The 18,520-nt window shown below is 39.9% G+C and overlaps 1 protein-coding gene across 3 annotated transcripts in view; it reads left to right on the forward strand.

Moving 5' to 3' along the window:
- ENPP2 (ectonucleotide pyrophosphatase/phosphodiesterase 2) overlaps positions 1 to 18,520 on the forward strand; it is a 97,587-nt gene that overhangs the window by 57,650 nt on the left and 21,417 nt on the right. For 2 of the 3 annotated variants that reach the window (XM_006130772.5, XM_006130770.5), the window contains exons 10-16: positions 682 to 747; positions 1,675 to 1,747; positions 6,056 to 6,208; positions 10,748 to 10,856; positions 13,906 to 14,031; positions 16,045 to 16,076; positions 16,820 to 16,947. In XM_006130772.5, the coding sequence (XP_006130834.1) occupies positions 682 to 747; positions 1,675 to 1,747; positions 6,056 to 6,208; positions 10,748 to 10,856; positions 13,906 to 14,031; positions 16,045 to 16,076; positions 16,820 to 16,947 (687 nt within the window). The remainder of the gene's footprint in view (positions 1 to 681; positions 748 to 1,674; positions 1,748 to 6,055; positions 6,209 to 10,747; positions 10,857 to 13,905; positions 14,032 to 16,044; positions 16,077 to 16,819; positions 16,948 to 18,520) is intronic. The other variant, XM_006130773.5, reaches the window with a different exon arrangement.

Genomic DNA, 18,520 nt, shown 5'->3' on the forward strand with positions numbered 1-18,520 from the left:
AAGCCAGCAAGTTAGAACTCATGCTGATTAGGAAAGGTGCACGGTGGGGGTAACGTCTATCGGAGACTTTTCCATAGCTGTCACAGATCCACAGACGCAGATGTTTACTGGGTAACCAGTTGTTGAGGGGAGTGGTCGGGAGGGGGCTGCCTTATCCCGGGCTACCCCTTGAGTTTAGATCAGTTAAGGGCATGGCTTGGCCTTCTCCCAAGGCCGTACCCATTCCCCACACTCGGTGCTAACCCAGCGGGGCGGTCTGCATCCATATGCGAGTTTAACGACTATGCAACTCCATGGCCTCGTACCCAAGGGTGGGGGGGAGAAAGCTCCCCTCGGTTAGAGGCAATACGGCCCTGAGGCCTAGTCCAGAGAGAAGTCCTCTCTACTAGAGACAGTACGACTTAGTCTTTATCCCGAGGTATTTCCCTTCTAATAGACAGTACCGTCCCTCGGCCTAGTCCCGAGATAAGTCCCCTCTATCAGGAGCAATACGGCCCAGAGGCTTAGTCCAGAGATAAGCCTTCAAACTTCTAGGGCACTGCCTTGCTGTGGGGCAGGGAGGTAGGGGGACTTTTCCATGATAGGTCCTGATCATAGTATTGGATGGAGCTTATGGTACGCCTAATAAGTATCTTTTCTGGACACACCAATAACTGAACCAATTTCTCTTTTGTGATCTAGCGTCATTCCCCATGAACGCAGAATATTAACAATACTGCAGTGGCTAACTCTACCAGATGAAGAAAGGTAATTAACGTGGCATTAATTAATGTTGTAAACTTCCAACTTACCTTCTCTTTAAAAGTAGCTGGCGCTGTAGAAATAGATTAAAATATTTATTCTTGTTAAAAATTATTCTTGCCAGCATTCAGTATTACTATGCTTTGTAGCTCTTAGCTTTTAACCAGCAATGTTTCAATCCTCTTCACCGAATCTCTGATGTGAATGTCCTTTGATTATTAGGGAACATTTAATTCCATGGATTAATGTTGGCTGGCTTATGCTACTTAGTCTAATGTGACTTAATAAACTTCTAGGCAGTGGTAAATGCAGAAGCTGCACCCTGAGGCTTGGGAAAATGTCAAACATCTTAATTGTGTTCTTTTATTACACAAGTTCTCACATGCTGAAGGCTTCATAGCCCATGTGAATCAGTATTGTGATCTCTCTTTCTTACTGAACTAAAGCTACATCTATACTGGCAACTGAAGGACAAAACTGAAAGGCAAAAGTTTTGCAAGTGACAAATGTGGATGTGAACAGAGCTTTGTCAGTAAGATCATTCTTCTGCTGACAAAGCTAATGCTGCTTGTTGGGGTGGAAGTCTTTTGTCAGCGGGAGAGCTGACAAATAGGGACTACACTGCACACCTTTTAGCAGCATGGCTGTAACAAAACAGCAGCATTACTAAAAGCTGCATAAGTAGACAGGCTCAGGGAGAGAGAGCTTTCTTAAATTGTGCCCTGTTTCTCACCTGCATGCGTTCTGATATCTAGATTCAAAGTGACTAGTTGCTCCAGAACTTCATTCATCTTACTTTGGGAAACCTCTAATTGAGCCATTTTTTCCCTATAAAGCAAACAATACTTGAAAGGCTGACATTAACATGACCTTGCAATTTCTTCTTCTGTTGTGACTGAAAGCAGACTATTCTGAACAAAATCTTTCTTTCAGGCCTTATGTTTATGCTTTCTACTCTGAACAACCAGATGCTGCTGGTCACAGATATGGCCCTTTCGGCTCCGAGGTTAGTATATTTTTTCCTGTATAAAATTTTTGTACATCTCAAGGATCAGCCATGCCATCTATGGAATATTTGCTTATGTGCAGAAATGGCTTTCTTATCTCTTAGTGTTCGTTCTGTCTGTCAGAAAGGGAAGGCAATTGGTTAAAACAAACAAGAACTTGTGACCAAGGCTCATTGAACTTCTAAGAACTGGCCATCTGTTTTAGAAGCAAATACCTGTGTAGTATGAATAGTGAAAAGTATTAAGTTCACATTATGGATATAGGTATTTGTCTGGCAAAGGTTTCAGATGTGAAAATAGCTGATATAACAGCACAACTTAACGCTCCTTAATCCATTTACCTTTCTTTAAAAATACCATGTTTGAGAGAGGCAGAAAAGGATCTTTGTTTCTCTGGTATGTTTTCTTACAGGACAGGGAAGGAGGATATTTTTTTTCCAAAGTTGACAATCTGAAGAAGACTGGATAATACTCTATTCTAAAGTTTGGAAAACTATACATCTTGATATTTGGTCTATGAACAAGCAGTTTGGTTAGCCCTGCTAGTGCTGTTCCCTGAGGAAGGGACACAGAAGTCTTAATGGCATGAGTAAAGGAGCTTTAAAACTCATCGCTCAGCTTTAAAACTCATTGTTCCCCAGAAATACTTAAAGTACCCCTAGATTTTGTCCACTGGTGTGGGCTCAGGAGTATGACAGGTGTTCAGTCTCATATAACTTGCACCGGTTAAATACCAAATTACTGCATTTCTCAAGAATATCCATAATCCTGTATTCTTTAGAAAACTTTTGAATGTCCAGGGTTCCATTTCAACATGTCAACCTTTTCTTCTTTATTCATTAAGTAATTTTCCATAAACATGTCTTAATTCCAGAAAAAAGTTTTCTTGGTGTTCCCTTCACTAATTTCAAACATGCCTTTAGAGGAAGGCAATATCTCTGTTGCAATAGTTTGGATACAAACTCATAAGCAAAATATATGCAACTAACTATGAGACACTATTAATAAATTACTCTGCATCAGCAATGTAATCAGTGATGTGCCAAGCAGAATAAAAACTCTCTGGTCCAAATAACTTGCTGTCTAAAATCTATAAGCCAAAATATTTGCTAAAAGGGAAGAATTCTGTTTGACTGTCTACTGGTGTCTTCTCATTGTTGGCATTAATGGCAATAGAAGAAGCTGTTCTACTTGAAATATTAGGATGAAGTCTTAGTTTCTGAAATAATTCAAGCTTGGTTCTTATACCTGTGACCTGCTATTGATACTTTATAGCACCTCTAACTATAGCAAATGATGTAATTACATTCAATTCTAGGACTGACAAATCTTGTGTGTAAATCTAAAAGAAAACAGTACATTTATCTTTAGAGTGTAGAACATACATGTTCCTGTAGAACATACATTTTCTCATTGTGTTTTTTTTTCAGTAAGGTAAAGTGAAATTTAAAGATGAAACTGAATATGTTCTTTTAATAGTTTATAACTTTTTAAAGTTAAATAGCTTCACACCATTTGTTTTGAACACAAGAGTAGGGAAACTGACTTTCACTGAATTGAGAGCAGGCTGTTTAATAAATGAATGTATTACAGTCCCCAGATTTACATTTATAAGACATGATTTTGTAAATGTGGATTTAAAAACACACAGCTGTTTAAAATTTGTGAGGGGAATGATTTCAGGAGAGAGGAGCTAGGAAGTATTGTGTTTATCTTGATGGGTTTTTTTTAAAAAGCAAGTTCTGAGAGCTATGAACTTCTTGTAAATCAGCTGAGAAGGAAGCCCTTAGTGGGACCCCTCTAAGCTGCTTCCTTAGTAATGGGATCTTGACCTCTGCATGAAATCGTTCTTCTTTGTACAGAACTGGCAGCACTTAGATACTTGGAATGGTTCTGGCCAGTTTTTCCTTTGCAGCAATTCAGCAACACACCAGATCTTGGAAACAAGCTCTTGAAAATTGTGTATTTAAGATGTGTGGGTTTTAAGTTTAAAATCTCCTTATTGAACTCTTCTTGCCCCATACTAAGTTGAGGAGCAGCTGTTCAGCTGACTTCTCTGGAAGGGGAGAGGGGGGGAAAATATAGTGTACATTTTGCAATGCAGAGTGGATGTTTACTGTAACTTACTAACAAAATAGCTATGAAATAATGGAGTTTTTTTTAAGGCTTGATCCTACCTGGTGCTGATCATTTTCAACTTCCAGTGACTTCATTTGACACTTAAACCTTTCAGGAAGTGCTCGACAGCCTATAAATTGAATTCACAGTACGTTAAAGTTTAGGAGTAAAAAGAAGTAGAAGAGCTCAAAATTTATGGGTGAAATTATGGTTCTGGTGAAGCCAGTGGAATCAGGATTTTTTCCCAATATGTTGACTATAATATCGTGCAGCATGCTTTAGTAGGTGTTTCAGTGAAAGTGAAGTTCATTACTCTAGAAATATAATTTTTTTTAATGACATCTTCAGAAACTGATCCTTTGAATTAGGAAATAAAGCTTCACTTTATTTTCAGAGTGTATTGATGAGAAATTTAAAATTTGTACCTGCCCTTGATTATTTCTGCAATTCTGTTCTTCCTTCTCTCTTCTGTGCTTTTGCAGTGACATTGATAGGTTGTCCTTCTGGCTCGAGAGGCAGAGCTTTGGCTGGCTAGTTCTCACCCTTTGTTAGGCCTAGAAAGGGGGGATTGATTTGATCATCCCCTTCCCCAAGGGCTCCTTACCCCCAAAAAAGAAATAATCCTATTCTGATTCTTTTCAATGAGGCTAAGGTTTGGCTGGTTAACAAGAACGTAGCTTTTCTTCCTACTTAACTTTGAAAGAAAAAAAAAATCTATATTTTATATACTTTTGAAATACATACTACTGTAAGTGCTCTAAATAAATCAATCTGTCATGCCTAAACTCTGTTCCTGCTGCTCCTCTAACATGCTGTCTTGAGACGGCTCTTCTAAGTGTTCAAAATACCTAGGTTCCTTGCACTGACCAGTGTCTTTCTGGCACTGTCAAGCTCTGGCTGAGTTTATTCAGGGACAGTGTAAAATGAGAATCCTTCCTTTCCCTGCTGCTCCTCTCATCAGGACTGCACAAAGCTTGAAACATTTTAAAAAGAAAACTCTGGTGCTGCTTTATTAAAATGCCTTTCTGGAGAGAGACGAATGAGAGTGGACTAGAATCTCCTTTCCAGCTGCTTGCCTTGGAAGCAATGAAACAGCATGGCAGATGGTAACACTTTTTTGTTTTTTTTCTTTCCCCTCCATTCATATAGCTCTCTGACTGAACAACAGAGAAACTGGATAAGTAGATAGAAGCAAAATATCATAAATCACTGACTTTCCTCAAGCCCATTTAGCACGTTCCATTTCCCCTTACCTGATAACTTAGCTGTATTATTTCCCTGTAGGTGTTCACACATGGTCCTAAGTGGTGCTGAGAACCCACAACTCCCATGAAAATTGATGGAAGGTGTTAGTGCTTAGCTTCTCGCAAGTGTAGAACATGCCAAAACTGAGAGCTATGCTCTGCATCCCTGTGTATCTTTAAAGTGTGGGGCTTGTTGGAAAAAGGAACAATCGGTTATTCCAGTCTCTTCTTTTGTAGCATACACACACAAAGAATAAACCACTTAGAATGATTTATTATAATAGATAATGTTTTGCTCACAAAAGGCATGACAGCCATGAAGACCAATGTCTTCAATTGATCTAAACAACTAGAACAGGACTGTCAACAGCAATGCAATTTTCTCTTACTCCCCTTGACAAATTATTTAAAAAGTGCAGTCTCCATATTGGTTCAACCCTGCAATCTTCTCCAAGATTGTCACTGTGCGCTGGCTGGCAGCTACCCCGTTGATTCCAGCTGAACTGGTAACGAGCAAGTCAAATATTCCATGTTTCATTAAGACCCCTCCCCCCCCCAAGAATTTGAAAAAAAAATCAGAAATGTGAATCTAATACTTGTACATGTTTTGTGCATTTATCTGTATGTTTGGTGAATGGAATGACACTTGAAGAAAAATACAACGCTATGTACCTATTCATAAAAATTGGCCCGATCCACCTTCTGAAATACCAATTTCATTTGCTCTCCTGTTAGTTGCTTGAGTAACTGCTCTCCCACTTTCAAGTACAATTTAGTAAGTTCCTCTGTAGAGAGAGACCTCTAAATTGTCCCTTTACCAACTTCAATATTATTGAAGAAGTGCTGATCTTCATGCTCCTCAATGCGATCACAGGTCACTGTAGTATCTGATGCTAGCTGAGTCAGGATTTCTCTGAGTCCAGACATCTCTCTCCGTCAGTACAGGAGAGTAGTTATGGCTCACCTCTTACTCCGCCTAAGAGACCTAAGAGAAAGCTTACTCCTAAGAGGAGACAGAAAAGACGAGTTGCACCTTCAAAGAAAAGAAGAAAAGTTCATAGAGTGGATCAGTATTCTACGGAATCCCGTCGGAACAAAGTAAGTTTTGTCTATGTGTTCCAAAACTTTGCAACAGAAGTGTCAATTTGAGGCTCTTATGTAGCTTAATTTTTGCAACTTGGACTCCCTTCCATACTTCAGTTTGGGAATTCTGAAACAGAATTCCTGTAACTGTACTGAAAGGTCTTGGCTGGCAAAGGAGCCAGGGTATATTGAGTCTTTTGGGAAATGTGGTGGTCTTATTTCAGACTCTGTTCACCCTAGGGGAGAAAAAAATCTCTTTAGGACTTTTTAAAAATCCATCAAACAAAGGGAGCATGAAACAAATCTCTGGGAAGATTTTATTAGCATCACCAACCCTTAAGATTTTATCATGTGTCTCACGATATTGGGTGTCCTTTCTTTAAGCCCCATTTACTAGTATTAAGTGATTATGTGGAGGGAGGGGGGAAGCAAAAGAGCTGAGTTTAAAAAAACAAAAAAAACTTCATGGCTCTGGAGAAAACTTGAAAATGTGACCCGAGTGTCCTGAGTGTAACCCGAAGGCTCAAAAATCACATGGCACAGAGAAAAATATCTCATTGGCTGAAAATCTTGAGACTTTTTTGAGGGGAGTGGGAGGAAAAGGGCATGCAAACCATGAATTTTGAATCCATGATTCAGTGTCATCCACTAGTGCTTTATGATGGTACAGGTTGAACCTCTGTGGTCTGGGACTCCCTGGTCTGGCAACATTTGTGGTCTGGAAGGACCAAAGAGCCCCATCCACAGAGGGCTGGGAGATCAGCTGGCAAGCACCGTGGAGAGACAGTGGCCTGGGGGCAGGAAACCCAGCCAGCAGCCAGAACATGCCTGGGTGGGAAGCCCTGCCAACTGAAAGTGGAGCTCTGCTGGAAGGGGTGCAGAGCCCCTGCTGGTTAGAGGCATGAGTCTGTTGCCGGCCTGGGGCAGAGAAGTCCCTCTAGCTGGGGACTTGGAGCCACCACCGGCTGGGGAGAGGGAAGCCTCTGCTGGCTGGGAGCACAGAGCTGTCGCTGGCCAGGGGCAGGAAGACGCTGTGGCCGGAGGAGCAAAGCTGCTGCTGGCGGAAGGCAAGGAGCCCCACAGGCTGGAGTGGGGCAACAGCTGGGAGTGATGCCCCGACAGTGGCTGAGGGCAGCACACTTACTGGGCTGGTGGCCAGGAGGGGAGCCTCGAAAGAGCCCAAGGCCTGACCTCCCCATGTCCAGCAAACTCCCTCCTTTGGGACCACTCAGGCCCTGAGGATGCCAGATCAAAGAGATTCAATCTGTACTTAAGTTGCTGTCTTTAAAAAGGTCAAAGTTACTGCTTACACAGTCTTACCACCAGCTGCTAATTGACCACTTGGGAGGAACTGTGGCTCACTTCAGCATCCCTTCCATTCAGGGATGTTAAACTAATGGTAACTCAGTTCATGGGGCCTAAAAATAAGTGTCCTAAAAATATCTCCTGTAGGATTCAAGCAGAAATCTTGACACTTGCTGTGTTTTCAGGAAGGAGCAATAGGAATTCTTCACAGTCGCTTTCAATTCCTGACTTTAAAACAAACATATTTTTGAAAATAATCAGGCATTCTGAACTTCATCCTAGAATTGAGAGGGGAATAGTTCACCAAGTGTAAGAAACTGCAATTTCACTTTATCTTGAGTGTTGATAGTCTGCACAAAAGGAAGGCTGATTATCTGCTTATGTGACTGATGTCCCCTTGAACAGACTGCACAGGAGTTCCCCTTTCAGAATAGTATGCCAATTCAAGGTCCTACTCTTTTTGACATAAAATATGTTCTAGCTGGCCTAATAGTGGGAGCACTTGTACTTTCCCCCCTCCCCTCTCCTTTTCTTCTTTGAATGAACCTTTCATCCAAAAGCTTTTTTTATTCTTATAAATCTCCATACAAAACCAGTTGTGGATTTCTCACAAAACCTTCAAAATCTGTGCTAGAAGAAGCTGAAGTTCGTTAACCATATCCAGTGAAAATTAACTCGTTAGAGCCAGAAGTGGTTTAAGCTCATTGGGAACAGTGTGACAGGGTGCGAACATAGAAGACCACGTGGGACTGTCCCCTGGTGTGCTGATTATGCCACAGGGGTCTTCTGTGACCATTCCCCATCATAGGATGCATCATAAGACTAATGCCTAGGGGAATTAAAGAAAAATGCCATATAGCATCAGGCTACAATAGTTCTTCATGGAACTCTTGCTAAACCTACTTAGCAACATGAGTCTGCACTTCTCAGTTTCATATCTGATCCTCTTACAATAATTTCAATTGTTCTGGGGTGGTTATTTGGTGGCATCTCAGATATGCACATTGCTCTTGGAAAATATAACCTTCCACATAGCTTTACAAAGATTTGAGGTATTGGAGCTCAGCATATGATATGAGCAAACCGGACACATAAGACTCCTATTCTTTCACTGATAACTCCTTGAAGGTTACATCTGGGCAAGAATATGTTCTCAGGGCAGCCCCATATCCATACAGAATATTGTCAAATAAATGTATTCATGGCATTCAGAACAGACCTTAGTCAGAGTTTCAGAAATGAATAAAGGACTTTTAAATGAGAACCTGGTGAGAACGCAGGTGAAGGAATTAAATTGAGGTTTCCTGAGGTTGTGTGAAATGGTGTGGGATGTTTTGTGGTGTGGTGTTGTGAGGTTTTTTTGTTTTGTTTTTCAATAACAGAATTTCCCCTACTGGTTTTCATGGTATCAAACACATCTTTGCAAGTCTCCTGCTACAATTTGGTGAATATACGATCTTAGAAAAGTACTGGGATTTGTGGTTTCTTATCACATATGGAAATACTATTGCTCCATAACAGGAGAAACCTCTTCCAGAAGAAAACATTAATGTGGAATCCTGGATGATTTGCTGTTCCCAGCTTTCCTAACTGTAGTTACAATTTAGTGGCTGAATGAAAAGAATTACATTTCCTTCTGTGGTTCATGAGGTACAATTATAGCTGACTGAAAAATGGGTTTTCATTCCTTGGAGAAAACCTGATACTTTAACCATTGGCTTTTGTCCAAATTTGGGACAAAAAGTCAAAATAGTGAATGTTGGTTTAGAATGTTTCATCATTTTTGACTGAAATATTTTTCTGAATACAAACACTGAATTTCAGAAGCTTTTCCCTCTGCCTGAGTTACTGCAGTGTCTCATGGGAATCGTAGTTCTGTGTTCTTTCTGCTCCCTCCCCACTCCTTCCCAAGTGAGATTCTATCTCAGGTGATGCACAGGATTTCTCCTTGGGGGCAGAGTCCCCACAGTGCCTCAGATGCATTGTAATTTTCTGTCTTGCATCTTGATTATTTTTAGCATCTACAACTCTACAAAGTGGGTGGCAGTTGAGGCAGAAGAAGAGCTCGCAAAAGGTTCAGATTTGGGTCAGGTTGACATTTGTAAGGTGGAAGCATTGCTTAGACTTTTTCCAGTGGCAAATTTGTTGAAATCTTCCTTTCTTACTCGAGTTTGACACAATACTATTTTCCAACAGGAAAATTGAGTTTTTCACTATTTTTTAACCGATCCATTTAAATATGCAGATAAGAGAAATTCAGTATAGTGTGATAAATACAAATGTTGGTCTAGCTATCTCTCCCTTTCTCCCTTTTTAAATTGTCCTTTATCTAAAATGTACAGAAATTTAAAGTGTTTATTGTCTAATAAAAGGTGCTTTTGCTTCTGTTCCTGCTCAAAATTGTAACTTGCAGACATGCTGTCATCATTTTGCCTTTTTATAAAATAAAATAAAAATGTGTATTTTTCGGTCTGGGCATTCTTTTTCAAAAGCTTGCCGAACTGTCACTAGAAACCTTCAGAGGAGTAGCTGAATTAGTGTATAACAGGAAAAACTAAAAAAAACAAAAACAAAAAAACACCACCACACCAATCTGGTAGCACTTTTAAAGACTAACAAGACATGTAGATGGTATCATGAGCTTTCATGGGCACAACCCACTTCTTCAGTGGCAACCTTGGCAACAGAGCTGCCTTTTTTTCTTCCTACTGCTTATAACAGAAGACTGAGGGGAAGCTATTCTCATACCATATACCTCTTGGAACACTTTTCAGAGTGGCTTGGGATTTTCATATGAACACTGAGATTGAAGCTATGTTTCTTTGACTTATGTTGTTGTTGGTTGGAAAAACTGAGAAGCCATGTGAAGATCAGCATTTAAATCTGTTCTCCCTTCTCCCCATTTTTCCTTACCCCCAAATCATATGCATTTTTCTAATATGGTAGCTTTGACTTTGTGCTTACCATGTATTTAAGGGGGTCTGTGGGAGGGGTAGAAGTAAGATCACTTGCAGTCATCCAACAATATTGCCAATAGAAGACCTTTTGTATCTTTCCCTCAAGAAAATCAAACCAAGCTCCTAGAAGAGATTACCTTTAGCTCAGGGTAATAACTACTCAGCCAAGGATCTGCCTTTTGATCTGGAATGTTAACCTACTGGAATTTTGCAGCAGAAGCTCCAATAGTAGTACATTGAGAGAGCATTACAATGGTGATTAATTTCCTTTCTTTTTGCAAACTTTGTATAGATGATAAATCCCCTAAGAGAGATTGACAAGATTGTAGGACAATTAATGGATGGACTGAAGCAACTGAAACTCCATCGATGTGTCAATGTTATCTTTGTTGGAGACCATGGTAAAAACTCTTACTTTGTCCTCTATTAGTATGTAAATATGGAGAGAAACCGATGCTTGAACAATATCTAAAGCATCACTTTGTTTAAAGTTATACACCTAATAAGCGTTTTACTGGATCAGAGCCTAAAAGAATGTTCTATTTTAACTTTTTTGTAAAAGTGCAAATGCTGATTCACAGGACAATGACAATGCAAGCCCAACATTTAATTTGCCTGCTAATTACCTTGTGAAGGAACTCCTTATTTTAACTACTTAGGTTTAAATATTTGTAGCTTCATTTAGAATTCAGTCTGTTGATTTTTTGAGGGTAATATACATACAAACCCACATGTTGCCTAGCAAGTGTAAAAGGCTACAGATAGGGTTACCAATTGTCTAATCACAGAAACCCAAACACCCTTGCCACACCCTTTCCCCCAAAGCCCCACCCTGCTCCCTCACTTTCACTGGGCCTGGACAGGGTACTGGGTTGCAGGATGGGGTGTGGGCTCTGGGCTGGTGTTGATGGTTTTGGAGTGTAGGAAGGGACTCTGGGCTGAGATTGGTGAAGGAAGGGGGTGCAGGCTCTAGGAGGGAGTTTGGATGTGGAAGGAGGCTGGGGCAGAAGGTTGAGGTGTACTCCATTTGCCTGCCCTACACCCCACTGCTCCCAGAAGTGACTAGCATATCCCTGCAGCACTTGGGGGAGGTGCACTGCCTCTCCCTGCAGACACTGCCCCCTCAGCTTCCATTGGCCATAGTTCCCCATTCCCAGCCAATGGAAGCTGCAGTTGATGCGCGGGGTAGGGGCAGCATGCAGTGATCTCCTCCCGAGGAGTAGCAGGAATGTGCTGGCCTCTTCCTGGAGCAGTGTGGGACTAGAACAGCAAGGAGCCTGCCTTAATCCCACTGCATCACTGGACTTTTAGCAGTTGCAAATCTCCCAAATTAGTTGTTGTAACCTCTGGGAGACCAAGCCTGATTCCAGGAGATTCCTGGTGAAAACAGGAGGTTGGTAATCCTAGCTACAGTATGTACTCATTCCCCTTCTCCCTTTTTTAAAAGTAGGTTAACTAGGAGAAAAATGGTGTAAAACTTCATCACATTTTTAATGAAAGTAGGAATAGAATTATCATAGAATCATAGAATACTAGGACTGGAAGGGACCTTGAGAGGTCGAGTCCAGTCCCCTGCTCTCATGGCAGGACCAAGTACTGTCTAGACCATCCCTGATAGACATTTATCTAACCTACTCTTAAATATCTCCAGAGATGGAGATTCCACAACCTCCCTGGGCAATTTATTCCAGTGTTTGACCACCCTGACAGTTAGGAACTTTTTCCTAATGTCCAACCTAAACCTCCCTTGCTGCAGTATGGGACAGTAAGTTTCCATGGCGATTAGGACAGCTGGTCAGATATAGAGGAACAAAGTTGGATTAGTTATGAGGGACTGGGCCTCGTTTTGAAGGGTTCTGAAGGAAGGAGAAATGACCCCAAGAGATATTAGGATGGAAATAAGTGACAAAAATGAGCAGAATAACCAGAAAAGGAAATCTGTTACTTGCAAGGTCTCTGTCATTTGTAACTGGGGGGGAAAACTTCACAATAAGAATTCACAGTAAAGTAAAGAAAAGACCGAAACACTCAAGTGAAAAAAGCATGAGAGAGAAGGAAAACAGAGATCAAGTTTGGGTGTGTTTTTAAGCAGAACTGTCCTCAGCATAGCATTTCAGTGGGGTTACTAAAGGTCTCTAATTACAGTAACAGTATGCTAAATGAGTCAATATTTGCTATGGGATACTATGCTATTCAGAAGGGGTGTGTGTGTGTGTGTGTGTGAATGAAATGCTAGTTTAACTGGCCTGGGCAGTAAAGTTCACTTTCTGTCCACCTAACAGATAGAGCACAGTCCTATTGGTTTCTCTACCAGTTGTGTCCTCCCAGATGTTGAAGAAATGGCTGCTGGGGTTGTAGAGAGAGTTTTCCAAATGTACTCGCTCTGTCTCTACTGGCTTTTGTGCTCTACTCACTAATAATTAGATTGAGACCTCCAATACATTTTTCATAGGCCAAAAAACAACACTCAGATGGTAACTCTTTGTTTAGCATGTCTAAAGTTGGTTTAGAATAGACCACCAAACTGTCTTCTGTTTAAATTATATTTTTAAAATAACTCTGAAACTAGGGGTTGATCTTCATTAAGAACATAATGGCTATTCTGGGCCATACCAAAGTCCATCTAGTCCAATGTCCTGTCTTCTGACAATGGCTAATGCCAGGTGCCCCAGAGAGAATAAACAGAATGGGTAATCCTCAGCTGATCCATTGCTGTTGCCAGCTTCTGGCAAAAAGGCTAGGGACATCATCCCTTCCTATCCTGGCTCATAGCCATTGATGGACCTATGATCCATTAACTTAGCTAGTTCTCTTTTGAATCCTGTTATAGTCTTGGCCTTCACAACATCCTGTGGCAATGAGTTCCACAGGTTGACTGTGAATTGTGTGAAGAAATACCTTTTTTTCTGGTTTGTTTTAAATTGGCTGCCTGTTCTTTTCATTTGGTGACTCCTAGTTCTTGTGTCAGTTAAAGCTTGATGTATAACTAGTGTACGCTCCCTGGAGATAGAGACTGGGATTGCTGCTCTGATGCCGGCATTTCTTTGGTCACAATGGTGTAAGCACCAGCCATAATTTGGTCCGTAAGCAATATCTGATGTTGGTGATTATCAGTAGTGACATTAAGAAAACATTATAAGAACTTAATGTTAGTGAAAGCTGCAAACAAAGGTGTCTGTGTGTCTGATGGTTCCTTGGCTAGTGGAATAATTCCAGTGGCTGCTCTTGATGACTAATTCATAACAGTGTTGTCTTTAAGCTTGAGGATAGCTTACCTGCTAGGAAGAGAGGAATAGGATGAGTATAGCAAGAAGAAAAATTTGTTTTTGAATGGTTGCTCTGAAGATAGTGATTGATGCCAGTATCTTAGGAAAATAAGCTTGTTTCAAGATATTATTGTTTCAATATGTAATTCTCTATTAAAGGGGTCTTTTTATTTCCCATGTACAGGAATGGAAGATACCACTTGCGAAAGAACTGAATTTTTGAGTAACTATCTGACTAATGTAGAAGATATCGTATTGGTGCCTGGATCTTTAGGACGCATTCGCCCCCGATCTAATAATAATCTGAAATGTAAGTTGATTAAACAAGCACCATACTCTAGCGAGGCCAAGATTCTGCAACTCAAACCCTGGTAAAGTAGAGCATATCCAGACAACTTGTGCCATTATCAATGACTGAGAGACGAGAAGGAGTTCTTCACCTTGCAGAATTGAGAATGGTTTTTAATTAAATATTGTCTATTGATTAGGGACTGTTGAATGGTAATATTAATTATGAATCCACTACTTTCCCCATTCTTGTAGCCAAAAAGTGTTAGGTATTTTGCAGTCATGCACAGTTAAAGCAAGAGTAAACTGTTAAGTGTGAATTTGAGCAAATAGGGTTCAATGATAGATTTTTTTTTAACATACCAGATTTCTTTGCAACATGCCTTTGAGAAGTTCCTTAGCATTCAAGGTTAGCCCTACATGACACCACTTTTATAACATTCTGAGTACAATTTGCTTGACGATGTATCTGGCTGTACAAAGACCAGATTAAAGGTTCAACTATGAACAAATGTATTCTGATGTTAGCCTTAGGGACATGGGTAGAGATCTGTTTTCAAATTCCACTGTTTCACCAATGTGTATCTTTAGTTTTTTAGAGCATAAAAATGAATTTGTTCATTCATAGGCTGAAAGTATTTCAAAGTACACTCAAATATGAACAATATTTTGATTTTGCTGATCTACTATAAAGTCTAAATTCTTTGTTTGTAGATTCTATCAAAACTACTGGCAAGATTCCAGTTATCTTTTTTAAAGATATTCTCAAACCTATTATCTGCTACATGAGGGAATATTTCTGCAACACTTCTGCTGAGAGGTTTTTTTTCCCCTTAAAAGCATCCATTGTCCTTTCATTAACGCCAGTGAATTTTGCTGCAGTTTTCAGTAGGAGCAGGATCAGAATTAGACACTAGCATATTAAAGATCTACAGATAATTAGATGAACCGTATTTTAATTTGATATGCAAAGAGGAGTCAAATAGCAGGGGAAAAATCATTCTTTCAATTCCCCTGATGTTGAACAAGTTATTTTCTTCTGAATGGGGCATGTTGAGAATATCCAAAGACATGATCAGTCCCCTCATTGCTAGTTCCTGGCATAATGCCTCTGGGTTTTTTTTGAGGGGGAGGAGGGGGTTCACCCACTTCTAAGCCATTCATCTTTTCTATGGGTCTCTTTCTCCCTTCTCCCTGAATGTTTGTAATTGGTTATAAATGAGCAAGTCAAACATAAAACAAATAGGCACATTCCCTGGACTTAGAACAGAGATTTTGCACTTTAAATGGCAAATTATTTAACTACTTTCTCCATACTCTATTTCATGCCTTGCCACTACTTTCATTCTTGCCTTTTTGAAATAAATAGATGTACCTATGGATTATATCTGAGCTTGAATAAGACTCATTTCAAAGCCAATCAATACCCTGCCTCTAGTAGCCAAAATAATATGGGTGGGAGACAAGGTAATTCATTTACTTCCAACACAGGTCCTGAGAAATACTTTTTGCTGGCCCTGGAGGAAATGAGACTGAGAGTTTAATGTGGGTTGTCCAAGTGATAGTACAACTTGCCTGAAGTAAAGTCCCAAAGCTTTCCTAGTGTGGTTTTTAAGTTAATTTTGTTTTGTCACTTATTTAGTTGTGTGTGATGCTAACTATGCCAAAAGAATCAGTTTTCTTATTAATTATTGCTTGTAAATAAGGTTGCTTATTCTTGTACTTTAACATCTTTATAGAAAACTTTTTGCAAATTCTCAGGTGACTTATTGTCAGCTTATATATATGATTGTCAAAACACTTGTTTAAAATTTTTATTGTAAGGTCCAAAGTGTAAAACACTGCTCAATGCTACTACCAAAAAATTGGGTAATTAAGGAAAAACACATTAAAGGAGCATTGTATTTGCAAAATATGTTGCACATCATCTAAGATAGGATAGCTTTCAGAAGTCCAGGCTCCTTTTAAAAAGAGTGCTTACCTTTACGACTCCAATAAACAGATGACTGTTTTGTCTTCATGTCTCTTTTAACAGATGATCCTAAAGTAATTGTTGCCAACCTCACAGTAAGTATTCAGCACTGTCACATATAATATATTGGTCATTTACATGTTAATTTGGGGCTTTATTCAGTAATCTGTACTTGTGTTCAGTCAAGCAAAACCACCATTAAGCTGATGATAGTGGTAAATAGGGCCCTTCATGAGTAGGGACTAATGTTTGTCATGAGTTCCGCTGTTTGCTGCTTTAGTAGCTTTTACAACCCTTTAGGGTAGTACACAGCCAGAATCTCCCTGATGGTCTTGAGTCCCTCAATTGAGCCGATTTATTCCTTCCTTCAGAAATGGAAAGTAACCTTTTTATGAGTAAACATTTTCGTAGAACTTGGAAGATGCAGAAAAAATCCATTCGATATCCCTCAGTCAAAACCTTGTTTTATCAAGTGTAGAAGCCAAACAGCTTGAAATATATTTTTGGAAAGGCTATCTATTTAGTATTCAGAAATCTTATGAAATTCAGCTTTATTCAGGTATGAACCCACTTGTGTATCACTGTGGAAAATGTGGTGGCATGAGAGAACATTATAGTGAGAACAAAGATGCTTATAGAACATAATTCAAAAGCCACTAGTCCTTAGGGAATTCTTGTATAAATGGTGCACAGATACAAATATTCTAAAGGTCTTGTAGATTTTGGTGTAAGGTGTGGGAACTAGATCTGCTTTAAGTAACCTTGAACTGCTGAAATCAAGGAGATCTTGTGTTGATGATGCCTTCAAATAATATAGCTTTTTACAATTGTGTTTCAGTGTAAAAAGCCAGACCAGCACTTTAAACCTTATTTGAAACAGCACCTTCCCAAGCGCTTGCACTATGCTTACAACAGAAGAATTGAGGATATTCACTTATTGGTGGACAGAAGATGGCATGTGGCAAGGTAAACTGTGAGGAATGTTTTTGTTTGGTCTCTTCTTGACTTCTCTAGCTTAGTTATAGGCAGTGTTGAAAATTCGTTAGCAATTAGCCAGGGGAAAAAATTAATCCTGTTTAGAGAGGCAGGCAATTTTATACCATTACTTTGCACTTTAGAAAAGAAGGAATCTTTTCTTATTGTCAACATCCTTTTGTGTTTAAAATGTCAATTTGTTCCTTTGATCTGTTGATAAAATGTATTAAATCGGGTATAGTTAGTTCTTTTCTCATCAAACTGAATCAGTGTATTTTTTGGTAGAGAACAAGACAGATTCATATTCTTTGCACCTCTTGGAATGGCCTTTTAGAAATGATAGTTCTCTTTTGAGTGTGTTACTGCCGGTCAAACACAATGTATCACAAGTGTCTTTACTTTGCAGTATAATTGTAGCTATGTCATCCCAGGATACCACCTTGTCTAGTAAATGTCTTGGATACTTATGCTTAGTTTCCTGTATGTATGGAATGATCTCTGCTAAAAGCAGTGAATGGGAAATCCCAATTGTTTTCCCAGACTGAACGCAACTTCAGTAGGCATGGTAACTAGTCTGCTACAGTTTCTGGTGATGGTTCTCAGATTTCAAAGTATGACTTTCTAGTTTCAGGACTGCCATTTTAATACTTTCTGTTGATGGAGAGCTAGACAGGAAGCAGTTTTCTAGTTCTGCAAAACTTTGACTTCAGAAATTTTCCTATTTCACATCAGGATGAACCAATGATCTCTCTTCCAGATTTTCCATGATTCAGACTAAGGGTTTGAACCTGGATCTCCTATATATCAGTTGCTTTTGGCTATTCTGGGTCAATATGTCTCTCTGGTTTTGACCTCTGAAACGTTATCTGTCAAAACTAGTGTGTTCCTACAAACAGTTTAGACAAATCATCATTTACTGATGACTCTTCTCCCCCCTGCCCCACAATAGTTGGAAGAATCCCAAGCAGCTCTAAGTACAAGAATGGGGAAGAGAGGTAATAGGAATATTTTACTCAAGTTTTTTCCCCCATCCATCTCCGATCAAACTTCCTTTTTTCCTCATCAGTTGCTGCTCTGCCTTTCAATGAGTGCATCCACCTCCACTATTAATGTAGCTGAGGGTATGTCTACACTTGCCCCTTACTTTGAAGTAGGGAGGCAAATGAAACCTACCGAAGTTGCAAATCAAGCCCGGGATTTAAATATCCCATGCTTGATTTGCATGTTCCTAGCTGGTCGCCATTTTAGAAATTCACTAGCCCAGAGTAACTGCCCACGTCTACACGCGACAGTGAAATGGTAGTCTGATTTAAAACCCCTAATTCGAATTAGCTGGTAAACCTCAGTACAGGACGAATACCAGTTAATTTGAGTTAGGGCTTTAAATCGGACTCCCGTTTCACTGCCGCGTGTAGACGCGAGCAGTTATTCCGGGCTAGTGAATTTCTAAAATGGCGACCAACCGGGAACATGCAAATCAAGCATGGGATATTTAAATCCCGGGCTTGATTGGCAACTTCGGTATGCTTCGAAGTAGGGGGCAAGTGTAGACATACCCTAAGTC

This window comes from Pelodiscus sinensis, chromosome 2 (assembly GCF_052426305.1).
Source record: "Pelodiscus sinensis isolate ZL-2025 chromosome 2, ASM5242630v1, whole genome shotgun sequence".
NCBI lineage: Eukaryota > Metazoa > Chordata > Testudines > Trionychidae > Pelodiscus > Pelodiscus sinensis.